Raw genomic sequence first — 26,231 nt, 5'->3', positions numbered from 1 at the left:
CAAAGTACTCTTGAAAGAAATCGAAGAACACCCATACTGTGTTCATGGGTTAAAAGATTTAGTATAGTTAAAATGTCACTTCTCCCTAAATTGCTCTGTGAATTTAACGCAATTGCACTAAAAATACTAGCAGGATTTTTGTAGATAGAGATTAGTTGATTCTGAAGTTGTAAGGGAAGGTAAAGGAACTACAATAGCAAAAACAATTTTGCAAATGAAGAGTAAAGTTGAAGAGTTTACACAACCTCATTTTAAGACAACTATAAACCTACAGTAATCAAGACAGTGTGGTATGGTGAAAGGATAGATACATAGACCAATGGAACAGAACAGAGTCCAGAAACAGACTCACAGAATATGGCCAATTGATTTTTGACAGAGGTGCAAATACAATTCAATGGAGAAAGGACAGCCCTTTCAGTTGATGGTGCTGGGAAGGCTGAATATCCATATGTGAGAAGTAAACCTCAACCTACATCTCACACCATATATAAAAAATAACACAAAATGGATGATAGGCCTAAAACTAAGAGCTAAAAACATACAGCTCTTGAAGAAAACAGAGGAGAAAATCTTTGTGACCTTGGATTGGGAAAGTGTTCTTAGATACAACCCCAAAAGCGTTATCTTTAAAAATGGTAAGTTGGACCTTATCAAAATTAAAATATTTTGCTACATGAAGGACACTACAAAGAGGATGAAAGACAAGACATATTGGGAGAAAATATTTTCAAATCACATCCTTAACAAAGGACTTGTATCCAGAATATATAAAGAATTTTCAAAACCTAACAAGAAAACAATTCAATAAAAAAAGGGCAAAAAATTGAACAGACACTTCACTAAGAAAGATATGCAGATGGCAAATAAGCACTTGAAAAGATGTTCAACATCATTAATCATTAGGGAAATGCATTTAAAACCACAAGAAACATTACACACCTATTAGAATGGATAAAATAAAAAAAAATAACAATACCAAATGCTGGCAAGGATGTGGAGAAACTGGAGCATTTATACATTGCTGTGGGAATGCAAAATGCCACTCTGGAGAACAACTGTGCAATTTCTTATAAGTTAAGTGTACATTTACCATATAACGCAGCAATTCCACTTCTACTTGTTTATCCCAAAGAAATGAAAACTCATGTTAACACAAAAATCTGTACGTAAATGTTTATAGCATCGTTATCCATAATTGTCCAAAATGTTCCAAATCAAAGCTAGTTCAACATTTGAAAATCAATCAGTGTAATCCACCGTATTAACAGACTAAACTAGAAAAACTACATGAACTAAATGTCCTTCAGTGAGTGAATGGACAAACACACTGGTTCATCCATACAATGGAATGGTATTCAGAAATAAAAAAGAATGAGCTATTGATATATTCAGTAACTTGGATGAATCTCAAATGTGTTATATTAAGCAAAGAAAGCCAGTATCAATTGGTTGCATACTGTATGATTCCATTTGTATGATAGTCTGAAGAGACAAAACTAAAGGGACAGAAAACACATCAGTGATTGCTAAGGGTTAAGGGTAGGGAGAGGGCCTGACAGCAAAGGGGTAGTATGAGGGCATTCTTGGAATATTGGAATTCTTCTGTATACTGTTAATGGTTGTTACAAGAACCTATACATGTCTTAAAACACATAGTACTGTGTAAACACACAAATTTTTACTGTATGTAAGTTTTTAAGTAATTTTTTAGGTTAAAAAGAAAAAAAGCACTCTAGTTAGCCTAGAATCTCTGTAAAATCCTACACTTGACCTTAACCCTCCCTGCAACCACTATGCCATTTTTCTGCTGTCATGGTAAAATATAGTTTATGTTTATTGTCTTTATTTCCTTGCAAACCTTTCACTATTTTAAAAATTAATTTATTTGAAAACATTCAGCAACATGATGCATGCACATGATTAAAAGATCAAGGAATATGGAAGGGTTTATAATGAAAAGCAACAGTCTCCATCCTACTTGCTTTCTTCTCATTCTACATCAAGCTCCCCAGAGACAGACACTTTAAATGTTTTCTATGTTTAGTTTCTTTGGTGATTATAGCTACATCTCTAAATAATATGTTTATACTGTTCTTTCTCAATTAATCAAATTTAGATGTTATCCCCTGACTTTCTGCTGTGATAGGTGAGGAGCTATCTCACTTATATTATCCTTCACTTCACCGGCTGCCTTCTTCCTGGATTTGACGGTTTTAAGACTATTTCCTGCCTTGTTTACCCTTTTAATCTTAAACAAGACATTTAATCACGTTTCTTGTTCCAACAAGTTTTGTCAGTATCTCTTGACTTTGTAGGATGATATTCCCACCTTTCCCTCCATCTTTTCTCTCCCTTTACCTTTTATATTCTGTCAGCTGTAACTTCACATTTATAGCATTGTAATTGGATAAATTACTTTCTATTCTATAACTAGTTAAAATGTCCACATTGTCTTCTGTAACTTCTATAAGTTGAATTTAAAAGTTGAAAGCCAATAAAAAGAACATTTATATTATTGTGACTTTGCAAATATTGCTCACTGCAAGTCCTAATAATGTGCTTGGATTATATTTCTCTTAAGGTCCACGGTCATATTTCTAGAAAAATGTTGCTAGCATTAATTAATTCTTAACAATTTTTATTAGAACCTATTGGAATTTTGTTCTAAATTGGACCAATTGCTTTTTAGTCTTTTGAACAGCTTTTTTCCTGAGATTTTACTTTTCTTTGAACTTCCGGGATTTTCCATGCTTTTGTAACCCTCACCTTCTGCTTTCTTTGTTTTCATTCTTATTTGGCTGGAACACATACTCAAGTAACTTTTCAGAAAGGGTACATGGGTGATAAATTTTCCACATCTTTGTATGACTTGATTTTGCCTGCCTACTTTTTGATAACTTAGCTGAATGTAGAATTCTAGGTTTAAAATAATTTTCCTCCAGAACTGTAAAGAGCTTTTTTCAATATGTCCTAGCATTCATTGATGAAAAGACTGATGCTAGTCTGAGTCTTTCCCTTTTGTGACCTTTTCCCTTTGGAAGCATTTGGGAATGTCTCTTGAAAATTTCACCATGGGGTATCTAGGTATAGTGTTTTTCTTTCATTTTCTTTAGCAGTTAATATGGGTCTTTCCATTTGAACAGTTCTTTTTCTGTTTAGCTCTGAGAAATCATCCAATTTTTAATTTTCTCTCCTTTCTTTCTGAAATTCTCATTGTTTTTCTGTTAGGCCTCTTCAATTTTATACTCTGCGATTCTTATCTTTTCTCTCATTTTTCTAAACTGATTTTATCTTTTATGCCCTTTTTAAAGTTTTTATTTCTGCATAATATTTTTAACTACAAAGGCTGCTCTAATTTTCTGTGAATACTTCTTTTTTAGCCTCCTGCTTTTTTTTTTTTATGGGTGCAATATCTTCTAAACCTCTCTGAAGGAACAGATCATATTTTTTTTCAGTTCTCTTTTGTTTCATCTTAGTTTTACTTTATCTTAGATTTTTTTATGCTGTAGATTTCCTTTAGATATCTGGTGCTCTTTGGTTGTCCATTCATAGCAAAGAATGAGTGAATAAGAAGGATGACATAACTTTTTGTACGTGCATGAAGATTGTTAACTGCAGGCCTCACTTTTAAGGCTCTGCCACTTACTAGCTATGTGACCTTGGGCAAGTACTTAACCACTCTGTCTCGTGAAAAAAAATGAGATAATGATATGTTCCTTATTGTTTTGCTGTATTAAATGAAGTAATGTGTGTACAGTGCTTAGAACAGGGCCCGGGATATAGCAAACACTTATTTAATGTTAAATATTATTAAATAAGGTAGTCTGGCAGGAAGCTAGCTATTTCATTAGAGACTCAACCAAAAACGAGACTCAGGAAGGTGTTACTCTGAGGCATCAGAAGTTGTACTTGCTACCCTGGAGCTCCCCATGTTTCATTCATTTTCTTAACCGCTCCTTTTGAATTTTTGCTTGAGAGTAATCACTGGGTTGTATCATGGTATAAACATCATCTATAATCTCCCGTTTTTAGCACTGCTTCTTATTCTCATCCTCGTAGTCTCTCTCGCTTAGTGCCTCTTCTAGGTTCTGCTAGGCAGATCACTCCTTCTACTGTAAGGTCTTTCTCAAGTATCCCAGGCTATATCACTCTTAGTTTCTCATGTCGACACATTCGCATCTGCTTTCTGGTTTTCAGACATTTGTTGAACCACATGATTCTCTTTGGGGTACTCTTTTATTTTTCCTGTTTTGAATTTATAAATTTTTATTGCTTAACTATCATTTTAATATGACTTCATGAAGGAATGTGGCCATCTTGTATGAGAAGCCTCATTCACTCTTTGTATGTTTTGAAGGGGGAAATTTACTTAATTTTAAATTTTTATCAAAATAATATTTACTCGACATTTAAAAAATCAAAACAGTGCTACAGTACTCCATCCAACCCTCTACAGGCAGCTCCCTTCAATTCTTTTAGCCCTTTTTGTTGGTATATCTATATTTTTATTTTTTTCAGCTTAATTGGGGTATAATTGACAAATAAAATTGCAAGACATTTAAAGTGTACATGTGATGATTTGATAAACATGTACATAGTAAAATGATTCCCTTCATCAAGTTAATGAAAATATCAATCACCTCACCTATTTATGGTTTTTTTTTTTTTGTGGGAACATTTAAGTTCTACTCTATTAGCTAATTTCAACAATACAGTGTTATCAGCTGTAGTCACCATGTTTTACATTAGATCCTCAGACCTTATTCATCATATAACTGGAAGTTTATACCCTTTTACCAACCTCTCCCTATTTCCCTTCCTCCTCAGTCCCTGGCTACCACTTTTCTACTCCCTGTTTGGATAAGTTCAACTCTTTATTTATTTATTTATTTTTAAGATTTCACATATAAGTGATACCATGCAGTATTTGTCTTTGTGTGGTTTATTTCACTTAGCATAATGCCCTCTAGTTTCATCCATGTTGTCACAAATGACAGGATTTCCTCCTTTTTTAAGGCTAAGTAGTAGTCCTTTATATATATAAAAATATATATAATTCCATTAATATGGGACATTATTATATAATTATATAATGTGATATAATATATATACCATAATTATATATATACATATACTACATTTTCTTTATTATTCGTCCATTATTGGACACTTAGATTGTTTCTATATCTTGGCAATTGTGAATAATGCTGTAATGAACATGGGAATATAGATATGTCTTTGAGATACTGCTTTTGTTTCCTTAGGATAAAGACCCAGAAGTGGGATTGCTGGATCATATGGTAGTTCTATCTGTAATTTCTTGAGGAACTTCCATACTATTTTCCATAGTGGCTGTACTGGTTTACATTCCTACCAACCATGTACAAGGGTTCCATTTTCTTCACATCCTCACCAACACTTATTATCACTTGTCTTTTTGGTACTAGACATCCTAAAACATGTGAGGTGATATCTCACTGTGGTTTTGATTTGCATTTCCCTGATGACTAGTGATGAGCACCTTTTCATGCACCTGTTGGCCATTTGTATGTCTTCTTAGGAGAAATGTCTGTTCAGGTCCTTTGCCCACTTTTTAACTGAGTTATTTGGGTTTTTTTTCTATTGAGTTGTATGAGTTCCTTATACGTATTGAATGTTTGTCTCTTATCAGATATCTGATTTGAAAATATTCTTTTACATTCCATAGGTTGCCTTTTCATTTTGTTGATGGCTTCCTTTGTTGTGCAGAGCTTTTTAGTTTGATGTTGTCCCATTTGTTTATTTTTGCTTTTTGCTTTTGCTTTTGGTGTCAAATCCAAAATATCATTGCCAAGACCAACAGGAAGGAGGTTGCCCTGTATGTTTTATTATAGAAATTTTGTGGTTTCATGTCTTACACTTAAGTCTGTAATCCATTTTGAGCTGACTTTTGATAGTGGCCCAGTTTCATTTTTTTTGTATGTTGCTGTCCAATTTTCCCAATGCCGTTTATTGAAGAGACTATACTTTCCCCATTGTGCGTCCTGGACATTCTTGTCAAAGATTAGTTGACAACATATGCGTGCATTTATTTCTGGTCTCTCTATTCTGTTTCATTGGCCTTTTTTTTTTTTTTTTAATGGCTGGAGCCATTTTTGGTTCTTATAATTTGGAACCTTGTCACAACTTGGTTTCTGCTTGGAATCTAGTGGGTAGAGGCCAGGGATATAGCTAAATATCCTACAGTGCACGGGGAAGCTGTTCACAACAAAGAATAATCCAGCCCTAAAAGATAATACTGACAAGGTTGAGAAACTCTGCCCTAGTCTAAACCACCAAAATCTCTTACTTGAAATACTGTAATAACCATCTAACTGGATTTCCTTCTTTTACTTTTACCCTCATACAACCTCTTCCCCATGAAGCACAGCCATATGATACTTTAAGAGCACAAATTCAGGGGCTGAACCCGTGGCCAAGTGGTTAAGTTTGCACGCTCCACTGCAGGCGGCCCAGTGTTTCGTTGGTTTGAGTCCTGGGCGTGGACATGGCACTGCTCATCGAACCACGCTGAGGCAGCGTCCCACATGCCACAACTAGAAGGACCCACAATGAAGAACATACAACTATGTACCGGGGGGCTTTGGGGAGAAAAAGGAGAAAAATAAAATCTTAAAAAAAAAACCACCACAAATTCATCTTGACACTCCCCTGCTTAAAACCCTCCACTTGCTTTCCACTAAGGCTGAAATCCAGACTCCTTAACATAAAGGTGGTTTTATACTTCTACACTGTCTGGTCCTTACTTATTTATCACCTCATTACATACCACTCCCCCTTTGACTGCTGTATTTGAAATTTACCTACCATCTTTCTGCACATCAAAAATGCTACACTTGTTCCTGCGTCAGGGCCTTTGAACTTATGTTCCATCTGCTTAAAAGTTCTCTCTTAGAAGTTTTCACATGAATGGCTGATTTCTCATCTTTCAAATCTTAGGTCAAATGTCACCTCATTGAAGGCAGATGCTTCCTATCTACCAGGGTATTATCAATTATATCACTTGGTTATTTTCTTCTTAACACATCATTAGAAATTGTTTTGTTTTTTTAATTTCCAAAAACTAGAATGTAAGCTCTGTGAATGTAGAAATCTTGTCTGTTTATTCACCACTATCTTTTCAGTACTGGATCAGGAGTTTAGTAAATATTCTCTATATATGATCATGTTTTCCACAAACAGTGAGACTTTCACTTCTTCCTTTCCAATTTGAATACCTTTTATTTCTTTTTCTTGCCTAATTGCTTTGGCCAAAACCTCCAGTACAATGTTGAATAGGAGTGCTGAGAGTGGGCACCCTTGTCTTGTTCCTGTTCTCAGAGGGATGGCTTTCAATTTTTCACCATCAAGTATGATGTTGGCTGTGGGTTTGTCATATATGGCCTTTATTATGTTGAGGTACTTTCATTCTATACCCATTTTATTGAGAGTTTTTATTATAAATGGATGTTGGATCTAGTCAAATGCTTTCTCTGCATCTATTGAGATGATCATGTGATTTTTGTTCCTCATTTTGTTAATGTGCTGTATCGCATTGATTGATTTGCAGATGTTGAACCATCCCTGTGTCCCTGGAGTAAATCTCACATCATCATGGTGTATGATCCTTTAATGTATTGCTGTATTCAGTTTGCCAATATTTTGTTGAGGATTTTTGCATCTATGTTCATTAGAGATATTGGCCTATAATTTTCCTTCTTTTTCTTGTCCTTGTCTGGTTTTGGTATCAGGGTAATGTTGCCCTCATGGAATGAGTTAGGAAGCATTCTGTCTTCTTCAACTTTTTTGAATAGTTTGAGAAGGATAGGAATTAAATCTTCTTTGAGTGTTTGGTAAAATTCTCCAGAGAAGCCATCTGGTCCTGGACATTTGCTTTTGGGAGGTTTTTGATTACTGTTTCAATCTCTTTACTTGTGATTGGCCTATTCAGATTCTCTATTTCTTCTTCTTTTTTTTGAGGAAGATTATCCCTGAGCTAACATCTACTGCCAATCCTCCGCTTTTTTGCTGAGAAAGACTGGCCCTGAACTAACATCCTTGCCCATCTTCCTCCACTTTATATGTGGGATGCCTGCCACAGCATGGCTTACCAAGCAGTGCCATGTCCACACCCAGGATCTGAACCAGTGAACCCCAGGCTGCCGAAGCAGAATGTGCCACTTAACCGCTGCACCACAGGGCCAGCCCTCTCTATTTCTTCTTGATTCAGTTTTGGGAGGTTGTGTGAGTCTAACAATTTATCCATTTCTTCTGGGTTATCCAGTTTGTTGGCATACAGTTTTTCATAGTATTCTCTTATCATCCTTTGTATTTCTGTGGTATCTCTTATAATTTCTCCTCTTTCATTTCTAATTTTATTTACTTGAGCCTTCTCTCTTTTTTTCCTAGTGAGTCTGCCTAAGGGTTTGTCAATTTTGTTTATCTTCTCAAAGAATCAGCTCTTAGTTTCATTAATCCTTTCTACTGTTTTTTTAGTCTCTATTTCATTTATTTCTGCTCCAATTTTTATTATTTCCCTCCTTCTGCTGACTTTGGGCTTTGTTTGTTCTTCTTTTTCTAGTTCACTTATGTATAGTTTAAGATTACTTATTTGAGGGGCTGGCCCAGTGGCGCAGTGGTTAAGTGCGCACGTTCCGTTTCTCAGCGGCCTGGGGTTTGCTGGTTCGGATCCTGGGTGTGGACATGGCACCACTTTGCAAAAGGCATGCTGTGGTAGGCGTCCCACATATAAAGTGGAGGAAGATGAGCATGGATGTTAGCTCAGGGCCAGTCTTCCTCATCAAAAAGAGGAGGATTGGCAGTAGTTAGCTCAGAGCTAATCTTCCTCAAAAAATAAAAAAAGATTACTTATTTGAGATTTTTCTTCTTTGTTGAGTTGGGCCTGTATTGCTTAAATTTCCCTCTTAGAACCACTTTTGCTGTATCCCATAAGAGTTGGTATGTTGTATTTTCATTTTCATTGGTCTCCAGGTATTTTTTAATTTCTCCTTTGATTTCTTCATTAATCCAGTGATTGTTCAGTAGCATGTTGCTTAGTCTCCACATATTTGTGACTTTCCCAGCTTTTTTCTTGTAGTTGATTTCTAGTTTCATAGCATTGTGGTTGGAAAAGATGCTTGATATTATTTCCGTGTTCTTAACTATACTGAGGTTTGCCTTGTTTCCCAACATTTGATCTATCTTTGAGACTGTTGCATGTGCACTTGAGAAGAATGTGTGTTCTGCTCTTCCTGGGTGGAATGTTCTCTACATATCTATTAAATCCATCTGATCTAGCGTTTCCTTTAAATCCAATATTTCCTTGTTGAATTTCTGTCTGGATGATCTATCCATTGATGTAAGGGGGGTGTTGAGGTTCCCTATTATTATTGTGTTGCTGTTAATTTTTCCATTTAGGTTTGTTAATAGTTGCTTTATATACTTTGGTTCTCCTATGTTAGGTGCATATATATTCATAAGTATTATGTCCTCTTGATGGAATGTCCCTTTTATCAGTATATACTGTCCCTCTTTGTCTCTCATTGTCTTTTTCATCTTGAGGTCTACTTTGTCTAAGTATGACAACACCTGCTTTATTTCATTTGCCATTTGCTTTAGAGTATCATCTTCCATCCTTTCACTCTGAGCTTATGTTTGCCTTTAGAGCTGAGATGCGTTTCCTTGAGGCAGCATATTTTTGTGTCTTGTTTTTTAATTCATCCCGCTACTCTGTGTCTTTTGGTGGAGAAGTCAATCCATTTACATTTAGAGTGATTAATATATAAGGGCTTAATACTGCCATTTTATTTCTTGTTTTCCAGTTGTTGTGTTTATCCATTGTTTCTCTTCCCTGGTATTTCTGACTGCCATTTCAGTTTGGTAGTTTTCTATGATGGTTTTCTCAGTTTTCTCTTTATTTATGAATTGTAGCTCTGCTCTGATTTTTTGTTTAGTGGTTACCATGAGGTTTGTATAAAAGATCTTATAGATGACACAGTCCATTTTCTGATAACCTCTTATCTCCATTAGACTAAGCAGGTTCCATCCCTTTCCTCTTCCCCCTCTGATTTATTGTTGTCACGAATTATTCTATTTTGTGTTGTGACTTTGTGACTAAATTGAAGTGTTTATAGTTATTTTTGATGCTTTCCTTCCCTTTATCTTTTATGTTATAATTGTTTGCTAAGCTGTTCTGATAGAGAGCTGCAATTTGCTGATTTTATCTGTCTATCTCCTCACTCAAAGCTTTGTAAACTTTTGCCTTTTTGTTTCAGGTATGAGGGCTTCCTTCATCATTTTGTGTAAGGAAGGTCTAGTGGTGATGAACTCCATCAGCTTTTGTTTAATCTGGAAAAGCTTTATTTCTCCATCATATCTGAAGCATAGTTTTGCTGCGTAGAATATTCTTTTCTGGAAGTTTTTGTCTTTCTGTATTCTGAATATATTGTTACATTCTCTTCTGGCCTGTAAGGTTTCTGCTGAGAAATCCACTGAAAGCCTGCTAGGGGTTCTTTTGTAGATTATTCTCTTCTGCCTTGCTGCCCTTAATATTTTTTGTTTGTCGTTGACTTTTGCCAGTTTTAATGTTATATGCCTTGGAGAAGGTCTTTTTGCATTGATGCAATTAGGAGTTCTATTGGTTTCATGTACTTGTAAGTCCAGTTCTTTCCCCAGGTTTGGGAAGTTCTCAGCTATTATTTCTTTGAACAAGCTCTCTGCTCCTTTCTCCCTCACTTCTCCCTCTTGAATACCTGTAAGCCTTATGTTGCTTTTCCTAATTGAGTCAGATATTTCTTGAAGAGTTTCTTCATTTTTAAAATATCTTAGTTCTCTCTCCTTCTCCACTTGAAGCATTTCTATATTTCTATCCTCTAAACACTAATTCTGTCCTCCATAATGCCAGCTCTATTTTTTAAGGATTCTAGATTATTTTTTATCTTATTAATTGTGTTCTTCATATCCAGGATTTCTGGGATTTTTTTTTTTTTGTAGAGTTTCAGTCTCTTTAGTGAAGTATTCCTTCTGCTCATTAATTTTATTGCTGAACTCATTGAACTGTTTTTCTGAGTTTTCTTGTAACTCATTGAGTTTTTAAATGACAACTATTTTGAATTCTCTGTCATTTAGATTGTAGATTTCTGTGACTTCAGGGTTGGTTTCTGGAGACTTGTCATTTTCTTTCTGCTCTGAAGTGTTGCTGTAGTTTTTCATGGTGTTTGATGAACTGATCTTTTGCTAGTGCATTTGTGGTAGTATTAGGTCTCAGAGTCCACCTGCCACCACTAGGGAAAGCAAGAGCTGTGTGTCTGATCCCACCTCATCTACTGGAAGTTGTGTGGGTATGGCTGCTCTGTGTTTGTGCAGGCTAGCCACAGCCACTCAGTGGCTCACTCTTGTGGAGACAGGGCCACTGTGCCTCTCTGCTTAGCACACGGGTTGTGCAGGTGTGGGCTGGCGCTGTGCTTGCTGGTGGTTTAGTTAAGCCACCATGCTTCATGAGTGGGGCACCTTCATGGGGGCTGAGCCCTGGCTACTCGATGGGAAGAATCCCACTGGTGGGGCCACTGGAGCACAGTGGGCACTCCTGCAGGCTGGCCTGCCCTTGCCTCGTCATACAGTCATGCCAGCTGTTGTGCTGGCATGCAGGGCTCCTTCGCAGGGGCCAAGCTGCAGCCACTCGGTGGGGAGTGTTCCCCCTAGCAGGGCCTCCACAGCACTGTGGGTGCTCCTGTAGGCCAGGATAGTGTTCGCGCCTGGGCTGGGCTGTCTCCACCTCCTCCTTGTGTCATGCCAGCCACTGTGTGAGGACCCACAACTTGGCTTGCTGCTGCTGTGGAGTGGGAGGGGTACACTCACCCATCTCCACTGCTTGCTGGGGATCCAGTCCATTCACCTTCAGATGTATAACTGTGTGGGTCTCTCAAGGGTCCTGTTGTTCTGTGTGGGTATCCTTCGTTGGTCAATGAATGTCCATTTAGTTGTAGTTCAGAGGAGGAGAGACAACGGGAGCAGCTCATTCCACCGTGTTGCTGATGTCACTCCATAAATTTGCTGTATGAATGCATGAACTAGAAGAAAAATGATTTTACCTACAGAAATGGCTAAGTTTCTGGAAAAGCTTGGTTTTACATTAAAATGCAAGGTGATAATAGATGATCCAAGGAAAATGTTTATTAAACAGAGATGAGGAGTTGGAGATCTGGACAAATAAAAGGGCTGGAGGAGGAATATATTCATTGAAATCATTTGACTACATGAGATTTCTAAGAAAGCAGCATTTCTTAAAGTGTAGTCTCAAGGCTTCTTGAATCACTAAGATATCCCTCCAGATCTTCTAAATGAAGATCTCTGGGTGTGGAGCACAGGAATCTGCCTTTTAACAAGTTCCTTGGTGTTTCTTATGTGCACTAAAGTTCAGGAGCTAATGGAATAGTGTATAGAGAGGAACAATCAAAAGATTCAGGACTGAGCCCTAAGATGGCCTCTCTTTAACAGTGGGAGGAAAACATGGAGCCCAAGAATGAGATAAGACATGATGTGCTGCAGGTACCAGGGAGAACATCTCAGCTATGAAGGGGAGCGACAATCACAGCTATCCTTGACTGGTCTATTAGTCTACTCAGGCTGCCATAACAAAATACCACAGACTGTGTGGCTTAAACAAGAGGAATTTATATTCTCAGAGTTCTGGAAACTGCAGAGTTCAAGATTAAGATTCTAGCAGTGTTTGGCTTCTGGTGAGAACTTTCTTCCTGGCTTGCAGATGGCCTCCTTATTGCTGCACCCCCATGTGGCATTTTCTTTGTGGTGCATGGGGAGACAGAGAGAGATTCCTCTCTTTCTTCTTATAAGGTCACTAGTCCTGTCAGATTATGGGTCCACCCTTATGATTGCATTTTACTTTAATTACTTCCTAAAGACACTATTTATAAATACAGTCACATTGGGGGTTAGAACTTCAATAAATGAATTTTGGAGGGATGCAATTCAGTCTATTGGTATTTCCCTTTAACAACAACCAGCTTGATCATATGATCCAAGAGTATCACCACATCAATTCTAAATTCTTGTTCTTTTAGGCTATAACTCAAAGTTCAACTAAAACAGGGTGCTTATTTTGATAGAATCTGCATGAGATTTTTACCGAGGTTATGGAAATACATATTTGATTTTTGTTTTGATGACAGACACTCAAATTAGTGTATGAAAGGTTACCATTTAGTAGAAATATAGAACCGTTTTCTGAATAACTAACACCCGACCCTCTTTCCATTCAGAATTTAAAACATGGTTTCCATGTCCTTATCTCAAAAAACATAATTTTTTTTTAAATTCTCTAATAAGTTGTCAATATTTTGGTTTTACAGACATGGCAGGCAAGTTTTATAGACATGGATAAGAAGTCCATACACAGAAGTCCTGAAGATGCCGGGACCGGCAGAAATGGAGGTATGAATCTTACTTGCTTTAAGACCTTTTGAGTAAATTCAAGTACGTTTGATAAATTATTTTATTTGTTTCTCTCTCATTTGTTGCTAATATTTGAGAGAATAATTGTGTTGCATTTTATATCAATCTAAGGTAAACATAGACCAAAGAAAAAAGAAGAGCGAAACCAAAAACACCACCAATCCCGACATAGATCATCAGCATCTCATTCTTCAGATGACAATGTGTTTCCTTCTTTTTCGTCATCATCTTCAGGAAGTCAGACCGATTCGAGTAGTGAAGGCATGTTTATTACCCTGTTAAGGTTTTTTCATTTATAAGTTAGATGATTTAGAAAGAAAATTCATTAAAACTCCTTCATAACATCTGTTTGTTCAACAGATGTTCATCGAGAATACTCATTATGTGCCAGGCATGATGGTAAACATGGCATGGTCCCTTCAGCCAAAGAAGTTGTATTACATCAGGCAATAAAGACAAATAAATAGTACATTACAATGCAGATAAGTGCTATGACTTGGTATGCACATGTTAAGGGGACAAGGAAAGGCTTTGGCGAGGAAATTATATCTAAATTGAAAACTGGAGGATGAGTAGGCGTTTTCCGGACAAAGCCAGGGAAGTGGAATTCAGGAAGATCTCTTATAAGCTAAAGGAACTGCCTGTGCTAGCCACTGATGACATTTGGGTTTCTGATTCTTTCCCAAGTGATATGCTTACACTTCTATTTCTTGATTTATCAGTGGACTAATCAGAGTTCTTGATTGTAATCAAAGGAAGCTGACTCTGGCTGATTTAAATGGGAAAAGAATTTATTGAAAGGACACAGTAACTCACGGAATTGCCAAAAACCCTAGAGAACTAATCTCTGAATATGAATAGGAACAAAGTGAAATTTGGCAGCTAGAACCATAGGAAGTCCTGCCACAGAGCCCAGTCTGGTAAGGGCACACTGCCACCACTGCCACCACTGAACCTGGATGCCTCAACTTGCATTGCCATGGTCACTAAATGCCACCACTGTCATCACTGCCATTGCTGTCACTAGACACTGGGTATTGCTGCCACCCCTGCACAATGGATTCTTCACTATCTCTGCTTCTTTGTGTCGCTGTCTCCTAGGCAGCGATCGACTGAGCCTAAATCACATGCCCATGTCCTAGCTGCAGAGAAAACTGGGAAAGCAATTATTGGCCTTTCCAGCATTGATGGCGGGAGGCATGCAGAGGAATAGTCACCAAACATAGGAATGAGAATCAGATCCTGGGCAATCAAAATATAACAAATATTCTCCCCATTCAACTCTAGACAATATCTATTGATTAGCTCAGTTCAGATTACTCCTTTGTCTCACCTACCTTTATCCTCTCAGTGTTTGTTAGTTGTCTTGTAATTAATTTTTCTATTCTTTAATATGGTATCAGTAACATTTTACTTGTAATTATACTTTTTGTTCCATTAACTTTAGTCAATTATTTTACTCTCTTTTATATAAATACCTCTATCCTTTCCTGCATCTTTTCTTCCCAATGTCTTTTTTTTAACATTTTCAATAGTTGACATTTATAGTCTTATCTACAATGAAAAATAACTCTTTCATTTTTTTTGTCCAAAGATTCACTTTAAAGCTTCAAAACCAATAATCAGCATTTAAATCACTATATAAATATTGCTATTGCAGTGCCAAGTCATGCGCTAGGATTACATTTCCCTTTTTTCTGAGACTTTCAAAAGAGAATGTTTCTAGAATGTTTCTAGTCACAAACATCAAGTGCATTCATATTCCATCAGTTGCTTAAAACTATGCCACGTCTTAGTATTACTTCATATTTGAACCATGACTTACTTGTACAGTTCTTGTTTTTCGTAGAGTTTCTAGTTCTGCTGGTTTTTTTAATTATTGACAGAAAGATAATGTAACTTCACCATAATAAAAAGATTTTCCATCCTTTTCATCATACTGTCGCATGGAGTTCATTTATTTTTCCCGGAGATGTTCTTACCTGACTCTTGTAAACTAGACCACTTTATACCCTCAAGGCCTGACAGATAGTTGTCATCTTAGAATTTCCTCTCACTGCTCTTGTTGGTTGGATCCGTTGTTTACTAGATCCATGTCTTCTTCTCTCTTGGTTTTCTGCCTCGACTGTTAGAATACGCAGTCAAATACCTTTTTCAAAACATATGTTTGGGAGGTAAACTTTCTGAGTCTTTGCATATCTCAAAATATCATTATTCTGCTCTCACACTGATGGATAGTTTCAAAACGATTTCCCCTAATTTCAGTTTCCAGAGGCAGTCACGTCAGTCTCTTTTAGCAGTATGTTTTGATATCTGTCTCTGAATCTTTAAATAACCTTAAAATAACCTGTTCATTTTTTCACTTTTCAGTTAGTCTCTATAGAAGATAAGAATTTAGCCACCTTTTAAAAAATCACCATTTCCCCCCGACATTCATTTCTTCCTGTCATCTTTCTAAATAGGATTTCATTATTGTAACTTGGATAATTTCACTATTCAAAAATTTCATTATTATGACTTTACAAACATATTTACAGCTGAACCTTATAATGGTTTGCTTCTAGCACAACTTTTTGTTTTCTTTTCACCTAATAATTATCTTTTAAAAAATTTGCTTCATTGTCTGTGTTTGTGTTATATAATAGTAATCTAAATTTCCTTTCGAAATATTCAAATACATCAGTACTTTGTTAATTTCATTTTGGGGATCCTCTCCTGGATCCTGTTACCGTGCTCCATCTAGAATTACTCCTTTATAGGCTTGTTAAACAGCTGTGATATTAGAATCTCTTTTCATCTTCATTCTGGAATTTCCTTTACCTCTCTTTTGGGTTTGATCACCTGTTTTCCGGATTCTATGCTTTCCTCCTTCTTTGTTTTTCTCCTATTTTATTGGAGCACTCCTTCTAGTAACTTTCAGGAAAAAGAGGGACAGTTAATTCCTATTCTGTTTGTAGTTGTGGGTTTATGCCAGTAAATAAATTTCCTTTATTGACTTCTGTTTCCAGTGAGATAAGTAGTTAGCAGGAAACCAGTGCTTCTACTATAAACAACTAGATAAAAAGCAGAAATTATTGTTTAAAGGAAGTGGAGAGCTGTTAAGACAATGAGAACTGGAGGGATTAAGATTCTAGAGAGGAAAGAACTATAGAGAAGTGAAATGATACAAAGATGAGTGTTTGGGACTCACCATGGGTTGGAGAATACAAGAGGCCCTCTGTTGAAAACCCAGGAGGGGCATGGATGAATCGGAGGTAAACTGAGCCTTACCAAGACTTTAATCTCCTCTCAGCACAGGCCCTGATTGGGTTTATATGATCATCCATCATTTTATTTGCCTAGTGGAAGAAGGGTGAATCATCTTAGGAGGAAGATAACATCATCGACACCCTCTAGAATTTTGTAATACAAAATACCTAGCTTTTAATTAAAAAATGGCTAAACAGTCTGACATGACCTAAAAACAAGATTTAAAAATTATATAAATAACAGCCCTACAGGTAATCCAGATATTGGAGTTAACTGGCACTGAATTTTACAGTTGTGATTAACGTGTTCAATAAAATAGAGATTTGTAAACTAAAAATAATCAAGTGGAAATTTTGGAATAAAATGTGCATTATCTAAAATTAACAATTCAGATAGGTTTATCAGCAGATTAAATGCAACAAAAAGACAGAATTAGCAAACTGGAAGTTAAGTTAGGGGAAAGAAAAAAGAGTGGAAGATACAGAAGAGAGCATCAGAAACATGTGAGACACAGTGAAGAGGTCAAACATGGAATAGGAATCTAAGAAGGAGGGAAGAGAGACTGAGGAAGAAACAATATTTGGAGAGAATAATGGCCAAAACTTTCCAAAATGCATGAAAAACATCAACTACAGATTCAAGAAACTTTGAAAACCACAAGCTAGATAATACAAAAAAATCACGTGAAGAACTTTCACTTCTAGTCAGGAATATGGTTGCCTCTTACAGCATTGAGTGGTTAATATGGTGGCAGGCTATAGTCTCCTTCTCCACTTTCTTATTAAAATAATTCATTTTTTATTTGCTCAATAAAGTGTTTAACAGTTGCACTTATGTAGTTCCTGCTAATAAGCTTAATACCTTATGTTTTCTAGATTAACTAGAGCTTGGATTCTAGTGGGCTCTTAGGTGTGTTTTCCTCTAGATGGGTTCCTAAGTGCCACATATTTATAATATTGGGATACAGTTATAATTAAATAACTCATTTTGTCTGTTATTTGTGTCTTGCAAGATTTTTCCAACCAGCATAATAAAGTTAATGAAAATATCAATCTTAATTATTCTAATTCTTCAAATTCTTTAGTCAATAAAATGACTTTTACTGATAGAGGTTAAACTTCCAATTCTTTTAAAAATTTTTAGGTGCTCCCCAGGGAAAAATTAAAAGAAAGAGAGAAGAGAAAAGGGGTAAATGGAAAAAAAAGAAAGAGAGGTAGGTAATTGTGAATAATTTAATATAAGAATAAAATTTAGCAATTAGAGTATTCTGCACTTTCTTATTAATTAAGGAAAACAAAATCTACAGGGAATTTGAAGAGATATAAAGGGAAGGAGTGGTTTAACATGGTAGTTAATACTGAGCTAACTTAATAGGATCCTTTTCCTTCTTTTCAAATACTCAGAAAACTATACAGACAGGTAAACCTTACATTTGCAATTCTATACTCAAGTGAGTAAATTTGAAGGTCTAATTGGCTTTATTAAATGATTCATGAATCAGGCAGTATCTCTTGTGGCAAGAAGAGAGATACTCTGAGGTGTTATACAAAATGAAAGGCTTTAATATAAAGGAGGGTAGAACAAGAAGTCATGAGCAAGAGAAAAATGATAGTTCATTAGAGGAAAGTAAGAGTTCAGGTGACAATGGCTTCTCATTGGCTGAGCTGTGGCATTTCCATTGGCTGGGCTTGTTGCTGGGCAAGAAGAAAATCTTCTTTCCTCCTTCTGGATTAGTAAAGTAGTTGCACTTCCTGTTTGGGAGTACAAGGTACATCTCTTCCTGTTGGGGGTCTGTAATTAATGTCTTCCTGTTTGGGGTATTTGATGACAAGTGATAGGGCATGAGAACTCCTTTTACAGGTCCTCCTAACTCCAATTTTACATAAGGTTTTCTTTATTAATTTTCACAGTTCTTCCCTTTTGATCAGAATCTTTCTCTGCAAGCATTGCTGATCAAGAATCAGGTTTTCCAAATTCAGTAGCCTTCGTCCCTTGGTGCAGGAAGGACCTTTGCTGGGTGTCATGTCCCAAATTGGAGGGAAATTGCATGGACCAGAAATTGCTTGAGGCCACATTTGAATAACAAGGAAAGGTAGTATGGAGAACTCTCAGGTGTTTCTTATACTTACAGGGTGAACTAAGGGGTCATTGTTGTCTTGGACAGATTGAGGTTTCTGGTGACAAATCCAAAAATCAGAGAGGTTTCTCCCTTTTGCAATAGATTGGGAAATGCAGACAAGGGCATTGTACTTCCAAAAAAGAGAGGGAGAAAATGAAGAAGCAACAGTGAGAAAAGGGTGTACAAGCATGGTCCAGTCATCTTGAGAAAGCTGTCTCCTTCAGATGCCATCTGCTTCAGTTCCTGTAAATCTTTAATTTCAGGTAACCAGATGGGGTGCAGGTCCAGTTGGGATTTGGTGCTTTCTTTAGGTGTGACACATGAATCCAAAAGTCCACTCCCTAGAGTCTGGCAGCAAAAGAGGGTTAGTCAACAGTACCTGATAGGGGCAGTGATAATTTTAAGAAGTTTGCAAGGCTTTTGTTAAGGCTCATATAATTTGCCCGGTGAAACAGGTGCCTCAATCACTGAAGACTGCAGAAGGTATAAGCCAAGTGGGAGATACATTCTCTAACACTTCCTTTGCCACAGTGAGGACATCAGCCTTGCAACAGGGGAAGGCTTCAACCCATCTGGGGAACATACATACAATAACAAGAACATATTGATAACCCATGCTAAATGGCAGTTGAATGAAGTCCAGCTGCAGGTGTCCAAAGGGTCCAGAGAGAGAGGGTCTGAGGCCTCTGGGGACAAAAATACTTTTTCCAGGATTATGGACCTGGAAGGTCACATATTGCTGGTGGACTGTTTTTGAAATTTTGTAGAAGTCTCTCCACCAATGTTGATTCATAATCGAGTCATCTTAAATGCACTATAGTGGTTGAAGGAATGCAAAAAACAAAAAATGAGGTTTGCTGGGGAACCAGGAAGAACCAGGCAGGTGTCTTGGGTTACCCATAGCCTGAACTGTTCATTTAATATACACCCATTTTGTTCTCTGACTCAGGAGCAGACTGTTGCCATCAAGATGGCAAAAGTCTGGCAAAAAGGGATCATTTTCAATTTTTTTTTTCAGGAGCAGAATAGACTCCATCCACATGTGCCACAATCCTTATAGATTCTGTTGCCGATGCCTTTGCCAGAAAGTCAGCTAGGGCATTTCTATGACATTCAGATTCAGTGTTTTTAATGTGAGCCTCAGTTTTGATGACAGAGACCCAGTTCAGTTTTATGACTTTCCTTTCTATGAATCTTCTCGAAGATGAGGCCTTTTTGCCAAAACATCAGAGTAACTATAAATGATAAAACACTTTAAAAATGGTTCATTATAATGCAATTGACACAGAAATTTGGTTATTTCTGTGACATATAACATTTTAAGATAATAACTAGAATTATGACTGATAACATTATAGCAAGACTTAGTAGAATTTTAGGAATTTCACACAAATTCTAGAACACTTATATGCCTGTGCAGACACAGCATAAAGAAGGCTTAATATTACTTTTATTTGACAATGCTTTCCAAGTAATTTAACATACCAGGTAAGCCTAATTATTTCAATATTTCCATTTTATAAGGAGAGAAAACAGATTCTTTGAAATGCTTCAGGGGCCCTCTGGAAAATCTCAGTTATTTTGTGGTCAAGAGAATTTGATTTTGGGAAATTTGTCGAAGATATCAAAAAATTTGGACACTTGACTAAATAGGATCACAAATCAATATGGAACAATACTTAATTATCTGTTTAACCAAAGTGACAATAAAAGATTTCAAAAGCAAATACAAATCATGAGCAAAACTTAGCTCTTTTAGCAGATTTACTTAAGAAATCAAAGACTCAATAAAGCATCGCATAATCTCTTATCAGGAGCAGACCAACAGTCCAAGAAAACTTTGTGTTCTTTTAACAGAGAGAAAAACAAATTCTAATTATGCACCAGCTTACTTTTGGTATTAATATTCATTTACTTAATTAAATTTATTTCAATCTTAGCCAGTCCTGACCACATGTAAAATTCCTTTCCCTTTTTATTTCCAGTAGCTTTAATAACATATGTTAGAATTTTTAATCTTTAAAAACCTTTAATTTCCAGTGGAAACCAAGAAGTAAGCAATTATAAACTGTCTTTTACATTAGCATTCTATGGATTGGCAGACTTATAAATACTTTTTTATAATTTCTAGAAATGTGCTTTTTCATAGAAAACTTCTCAGTGTGACACAAGACATCTTTACTAATAGACCTAATTTTATCTTTAGTTTCTCTGCAAAAAGCCAAAAGTAGATAAACCCAGTTTAGTAATTAATATTTGATATTTTATCTTATTAGTAAATAATCTAGATATTCAATAAGCTTTTATCATTTAACTTAACTTAGCAAAACTGTAAAGTTTCAGATTTCTGGAAAGATTTGGGAAACTAATTTGAAAGTTTCACCTAAAAAGAGCCCCTTTTATTCTACTTACATTTATTTAATTTACTTGTTCTTAACAATTATGTTTAGATTACTTAGGAAAATGTGATCATACCAAGTTATTTTTCTTGCTGAAAAATTTGTAAGCCTACATAGAATAAAAATATTATATTTAATGCTGATAACACTAAAGACATGTCTGTTTTAATTAAACCAATAAACTTAAACTAGCTTCTATTTACCAAAGATTATTCCAGATCACATGAACTGGAAAAGCATTTGGGTTAATTTCTGTTATAGTTTCGAAGGACTTTAGAATGCCCATCCTTACAAGTGCTTAACCTTCAAAACAACTAAATAGAGCTCTTTTACAAATTAATTTTGTCAATACCGTCTGGAAGTAGCAAAACATCACAAATTTATAACATACATATATAACATACATATGTAGACACACACACAACACATAGGCAGATGCAGAGATCTCATAAACTTTCCCTCTTTTTTTCTTAGTACAGGACAATTCTATATCTAGTGTTCTCATCTTTTACAATATAACAGGGGAGTTTTGGGGATTGGCAAATTGACATATCCACCCACTTATTCTTGGAATGTTTCTTTCTTTCTGTGTGCCTAGTTTCATTTTAACTTAGGGGAGGAAGCCTAAAAAATTTCCTGTCAGGGTCTGAATATCACCTTCCAATCTGGCCAAATTTCTGTTCACAAAATTATTAAATCCTTTCAAATAGCTTGTCAGGTTTCAGCCAGGACAAACAGTAAACATTTCTTACAGATGAAATAACCTCATTAGTTTTGTTTTTAATTTCCCCGTGGCTGTTTAAGGAAATAACGTAGCAGTTTACGAAAAATCCCTCAGAGTTTCATCAGCTCTGGGAGGGGCTCATATGGCGCGTTTAAGCTGATGGTGAGGAATTTGCCTAGAGCTTTTAAGGACAATCTCTTTTCCAGTTGATTACAATTGAGACATAGATCTTTGGACCAGCATTTTTTCAAGGATGGACCATTAGGGTCCATATACATATGCATATGTATATAAAAAAATAGCGTATGTACTTTGAAAAAAATGCAAATAGTAGATAAATTAAATAAAAGGTGAATGGCCACACTCTTTCTCTTTATCCCAATTTCCTGGGATTAGCCTTCCCAAATATTTGGAAAGTATCCTTAGATTCTTTCTTTATGCACGAGGAAATAAATGAAATTGATATGTATGTATAAATGTATATAGTTTTATGTTATAAAATAGATCACCAACATGCCTCTCTAAATTTATTTAATATAATAGTTTATGCATACAAAAGAATATTTTTAATATATACAAAAGTTATACTGATAAGGAGCGGGGCAAGATAGCAGCAAAGCAAGACACTGAACTCACCTCCTCCCATGGACACACTGAATCTATACCTACATATAGAGCAATTTCTCCTGAAGAACTGAGGGCTGAATGAATAGCTTCTGCACAACAAATGATAGAGGGACCACACAGAGACCAGTAGGAGAGAGGGAGACGCTGTATCCATGGAACCCCACCCTCTACAAGGCAGCCTGCAGTAGGGCAGAGTGTCACTGAGGGGCTGTGTGCAGACTCGCTTGCCCTGGGGCACAGGGGAAAAACAGCAGTTTAAAAGACAACTACACTATGTGTGAAGGAAATCCATTTACTAAACCTAGGGCATTTGCCAAAGGATCAGGGAACTGCTGGGATTCTCTCTGGGGTTGGAGGCGCCTGCAAGCACCATTTTTTGCATTCTCCCTCCACCTTAACAGTGCAGGCAGGAGTATGGTCCAGGTGCTCTAGCTGGCCTGTGAAGGCCAACCCAGTGTGCCTTAGGCCCCTAGCCCATGCCAGCTCCAGCCTTCCCCCCAAGGCGGCCCCAGTATGGTGCAACACAGCCCTCCCACCTGTGCACGCCCCAGCTCCAGCCGTCCTGCCAAGACAGCCCCAGCTTGATGCTCCCAAGACTTCCACTTGCACCCGATGCAGCCATGACCCCAAGGTGGCCCTGGCACGTTTCACCACGGGAATCACCTGGCCCATACCCACTCTAGCTCCAGGGGTCTTGCTTGGGGGTGGAGGGTGCAGCACTGAGTGCCCAGGACCCTCTGGCCTGCACCTAGTCCAGTTCCGACTGTTCCATCAGATGGCCCTGGCATGGCACTGTGGGACCTCCTGACCCCTAACCGGCACCTGCTACAGGTCCATCTGGCCTGCCAAAGCTGCCTGGCCCGTGCAGTCTACACAAGGGATGCTCCTACACAAGGCCACTCCTTCAAGACTTGGAGAGGTAACTGTTTTGCCTAATTCATAGACACAAACTCAGAAAGTCAAACAAAATGAGGAGACAGAGGAAATATTATGAAAGAAATGAAATGAACTTTCAAATCAAGAAATCAGAAAAAGAACAACTAAAATACGACTAAAAGAATGTAGGAGGAAGGAAATATAAAGATAAAAACTTTTAAGAGACGGGAAAAATAGACTGTAGGTTAATCCAAGAGTTGAATTTTTGAAAAAATCTCCCCAAATTGGTCAAAACTTTGACAAGCCTGCTAAAAAAAGAAAATACAAAAAAAAGTAAAAAGGATATATCAACAGATACATATCTCTAAAAACTCAAAGAGAGTAATATGAACAACTCTCTGCTAATGTGTGAGTATGAATCTGGCCACAACACAGTTATACAAGAAATCCAATTTTATTTTTCTGTAATTCATCTCGTTTTTGTTTTGTAAGTCCATCCTCACTGGAGAGAGATGGAAACCTGATCTCAGCCAGTCTGGAGTTTCCTTTTTGAGTCTCATTTCAGGGAGGGGGGTGTGGGTGGGGAGGTGAAGAGGTGGGGGCGATCTTTGTGTTTCTAAGGCATGAGTGGGTGTGGAGGGAGATATTCACCTAGTCCTCAACATTATCTGTTCATGACGTACATCATTCTGCCTGGTCCTCAGTCATCAATCCACACCATTTGCCACTGAGATATCTTCACTCCTGCCTAGTCCTTTCAGTATGGTGGTTCTCTCTCTATTAATTCCACATCATATGTAGGGGCAAAGGCCTACTTCTGCTTCCTCACTGCAGTGCGGGCGTACTACATGCAAGGCTATTTAAAGCCTTGTCAGCATAATCTGCCCTCCCAGTCATTTCTTTTCTGGTACCATATTACTTCCCCAAGGCTCAGTGTACAGCCTCCCTTTTCCCCCACTTTAGGATCCTCATATTTGTATGGATTATTACTGCTTCCCTGGTGCTCTATGAATCAGGTTACAGGGCCCATCTTTTTGGGATTTATCAATGTCTATACTTTTATTACCTCCACACAATATCCTCTTCTTCCATAGTCTTGGGAAACTTCTTTCTAGTCTTCTTGCAGCTTGGGGTGAGGTTGTGGGGAGAGACTCAGCCCAGTTCTTTCCAGTTATAGTTCTCCCAAATATTTTCTCTCTATACGGAACCTTCTCTATTTCCTAATGGCTTACATTTTCAGAAATCAAGTTCAGAAAGACTTCTTTTTTTGTGTTTAGTACTCTAGATTATCCCTTCCCCAAAACAATGAGCTCATAGCTGCCTAGCTGCTTAAAAGGAGTATGGAAGGAGGGATAAGGAAAAGTTGAACTAATAGGAGAAAAAAAGTTAGCTTTTCAAAAATATTATCCTGTCACATAAAAACTTGTCGAGATGACAAATTTGTGGAATATTATTTGCTAATATTTATCAAACACTTATTCTGTACCAGACATTGTTCTAAGGACTTTACATGTATCAACTAATCTAATCATCACAATGATAATTAAATAGGTACCATTACTATTCTGATTTTACAGATAAGGAAACTGAGATACAAAGGGGTCAAGTAATTTAATTAAGTTTTGTTCAGTAGTGGCAGAGCTTGTATTCAAACCCAAGAAGGCTGGTTCTGTTGTCCACCTTCTTAACTACTATGTAATGGGTTCTCCAACGTCCCTCACAAAGGACATTGGAACTGCACAGGGGATGTGGATCTGTTTTTCATCAAGAATGGGGAGAGTTACTGGCATTTAGTGGACAGGGCCCCAAAATGTTAAATGTCTTATAGTGTGAGGGATAGTTTTGAACAATAAAGAACAGGCCCATCCAAAATGTAAATAGAACTATAGAGAAACCCGACACTATACTATATTACCTCCAAATTGCCAAGATTGACTCAAAAAAACTTAAAAAAAAAATAAAAAGCTTAAATACACTACTCTTAGTGGAAGAAGTTACAAATATTATCCAAAAATAAATTGCTAGAGGGGCCAGCCCCGTGGCCAAGTGGTTAAGTTTGCATTCTCTGCTTTGGTGGGCCAGGGTTCGCTGGTTTGGATCCTAGGCATGGACCTATGCACCACTCATCAAGCCATGCTGTGACGGCATCCAATATAGAAAAGTTAGAATGACTTGCAACTAGGATATGCCACTATGTATTGGGGCTTTGGGGAGAAGAAAAAAAAAAGAGGAAGATTGGTAACAGATGTTAGTTCAGGGCTAATCTTCCTCACCAAAGAGTATACCTTAATAAATAGATAAATTGCTAGGTCGATTTTCTACTTAGTTCCTTTAAGGTTTTCTCTTTCAGAATGTGAGAGGATATAGTAGGCCTTTTAGTTGATTTTGTGAAGCTAATAAAACACAAATTAGATTTTGAGAAATATTGCTAGAGACAAAGAGGGGCATTTCATTACAATAAAAGGGTCAATATATCAGGAAGATATAACAACTATAAATGTATTCACACTGTAGTGAGTTGAATAGCGTCCTTCCCAAAATTCATGTCAACCCAGAATCTCAGAATGTGACCTTATTTGGAAATAGAGTCTTTGTGGATGTAATTAGCTAAGATACTATCATACTGGAATGGGGGGAGTGGCAGGGGATACTTAAATCCAATGACCTATGGTGTTCTAAGAAGAGGAGAGGGCACACAGAAACGAACAGGGAAGAAGATCATGTGACTACTGAGCCACTACAGCCA

General features: G+C 37.0%; 1 protein-coding gene across 1 annotated transcript in view; it reads left to right on the top strand.

The window, feature by feature from the left end:
- Positions 1-26,231, top strand: part of LOC124250756 (putative uncharacterized protein encoded by LINC00467) — a 37,264-nt gene that overhangs the window by 3,999 nt on the left and 7,034 nt on the right. The window contains exons 2-3 of the mRNA XM_046682928.1: positions 13,389-13,470; positions 13,603-13,752. Of these exons, the coding sequence (XP_046538884.1) occupies positions 13,413-13,470; positions 13,603-13,752 (208 nt within the window). The 5' untranslated portion in view covers positions 13,389-13,412. The remainder of the gene's footprint in view (positions 1-13,388; positions 13,471-13,602; positions 13,753-26,231) is intronic.

This window comes from Equus quagga, chromosome 13 (assembly GCF_021613505.1).
Source record: "Equus quagga isolate Etosha38 chromosome 13, UCLA_HA_Equagga_1.0, whole genome shotgun sequence".
In the NCBI taxonomy this organism is placed as follows: domain Eukaryota; kingdom Metazoa; phylum Chordata; class Mammalia; order Perissodactyla; family Equidae; genus Equus; species Equus quagga.
This window is presented reverse-complemented; position numbering and strand designations above follow the sequence as displayed.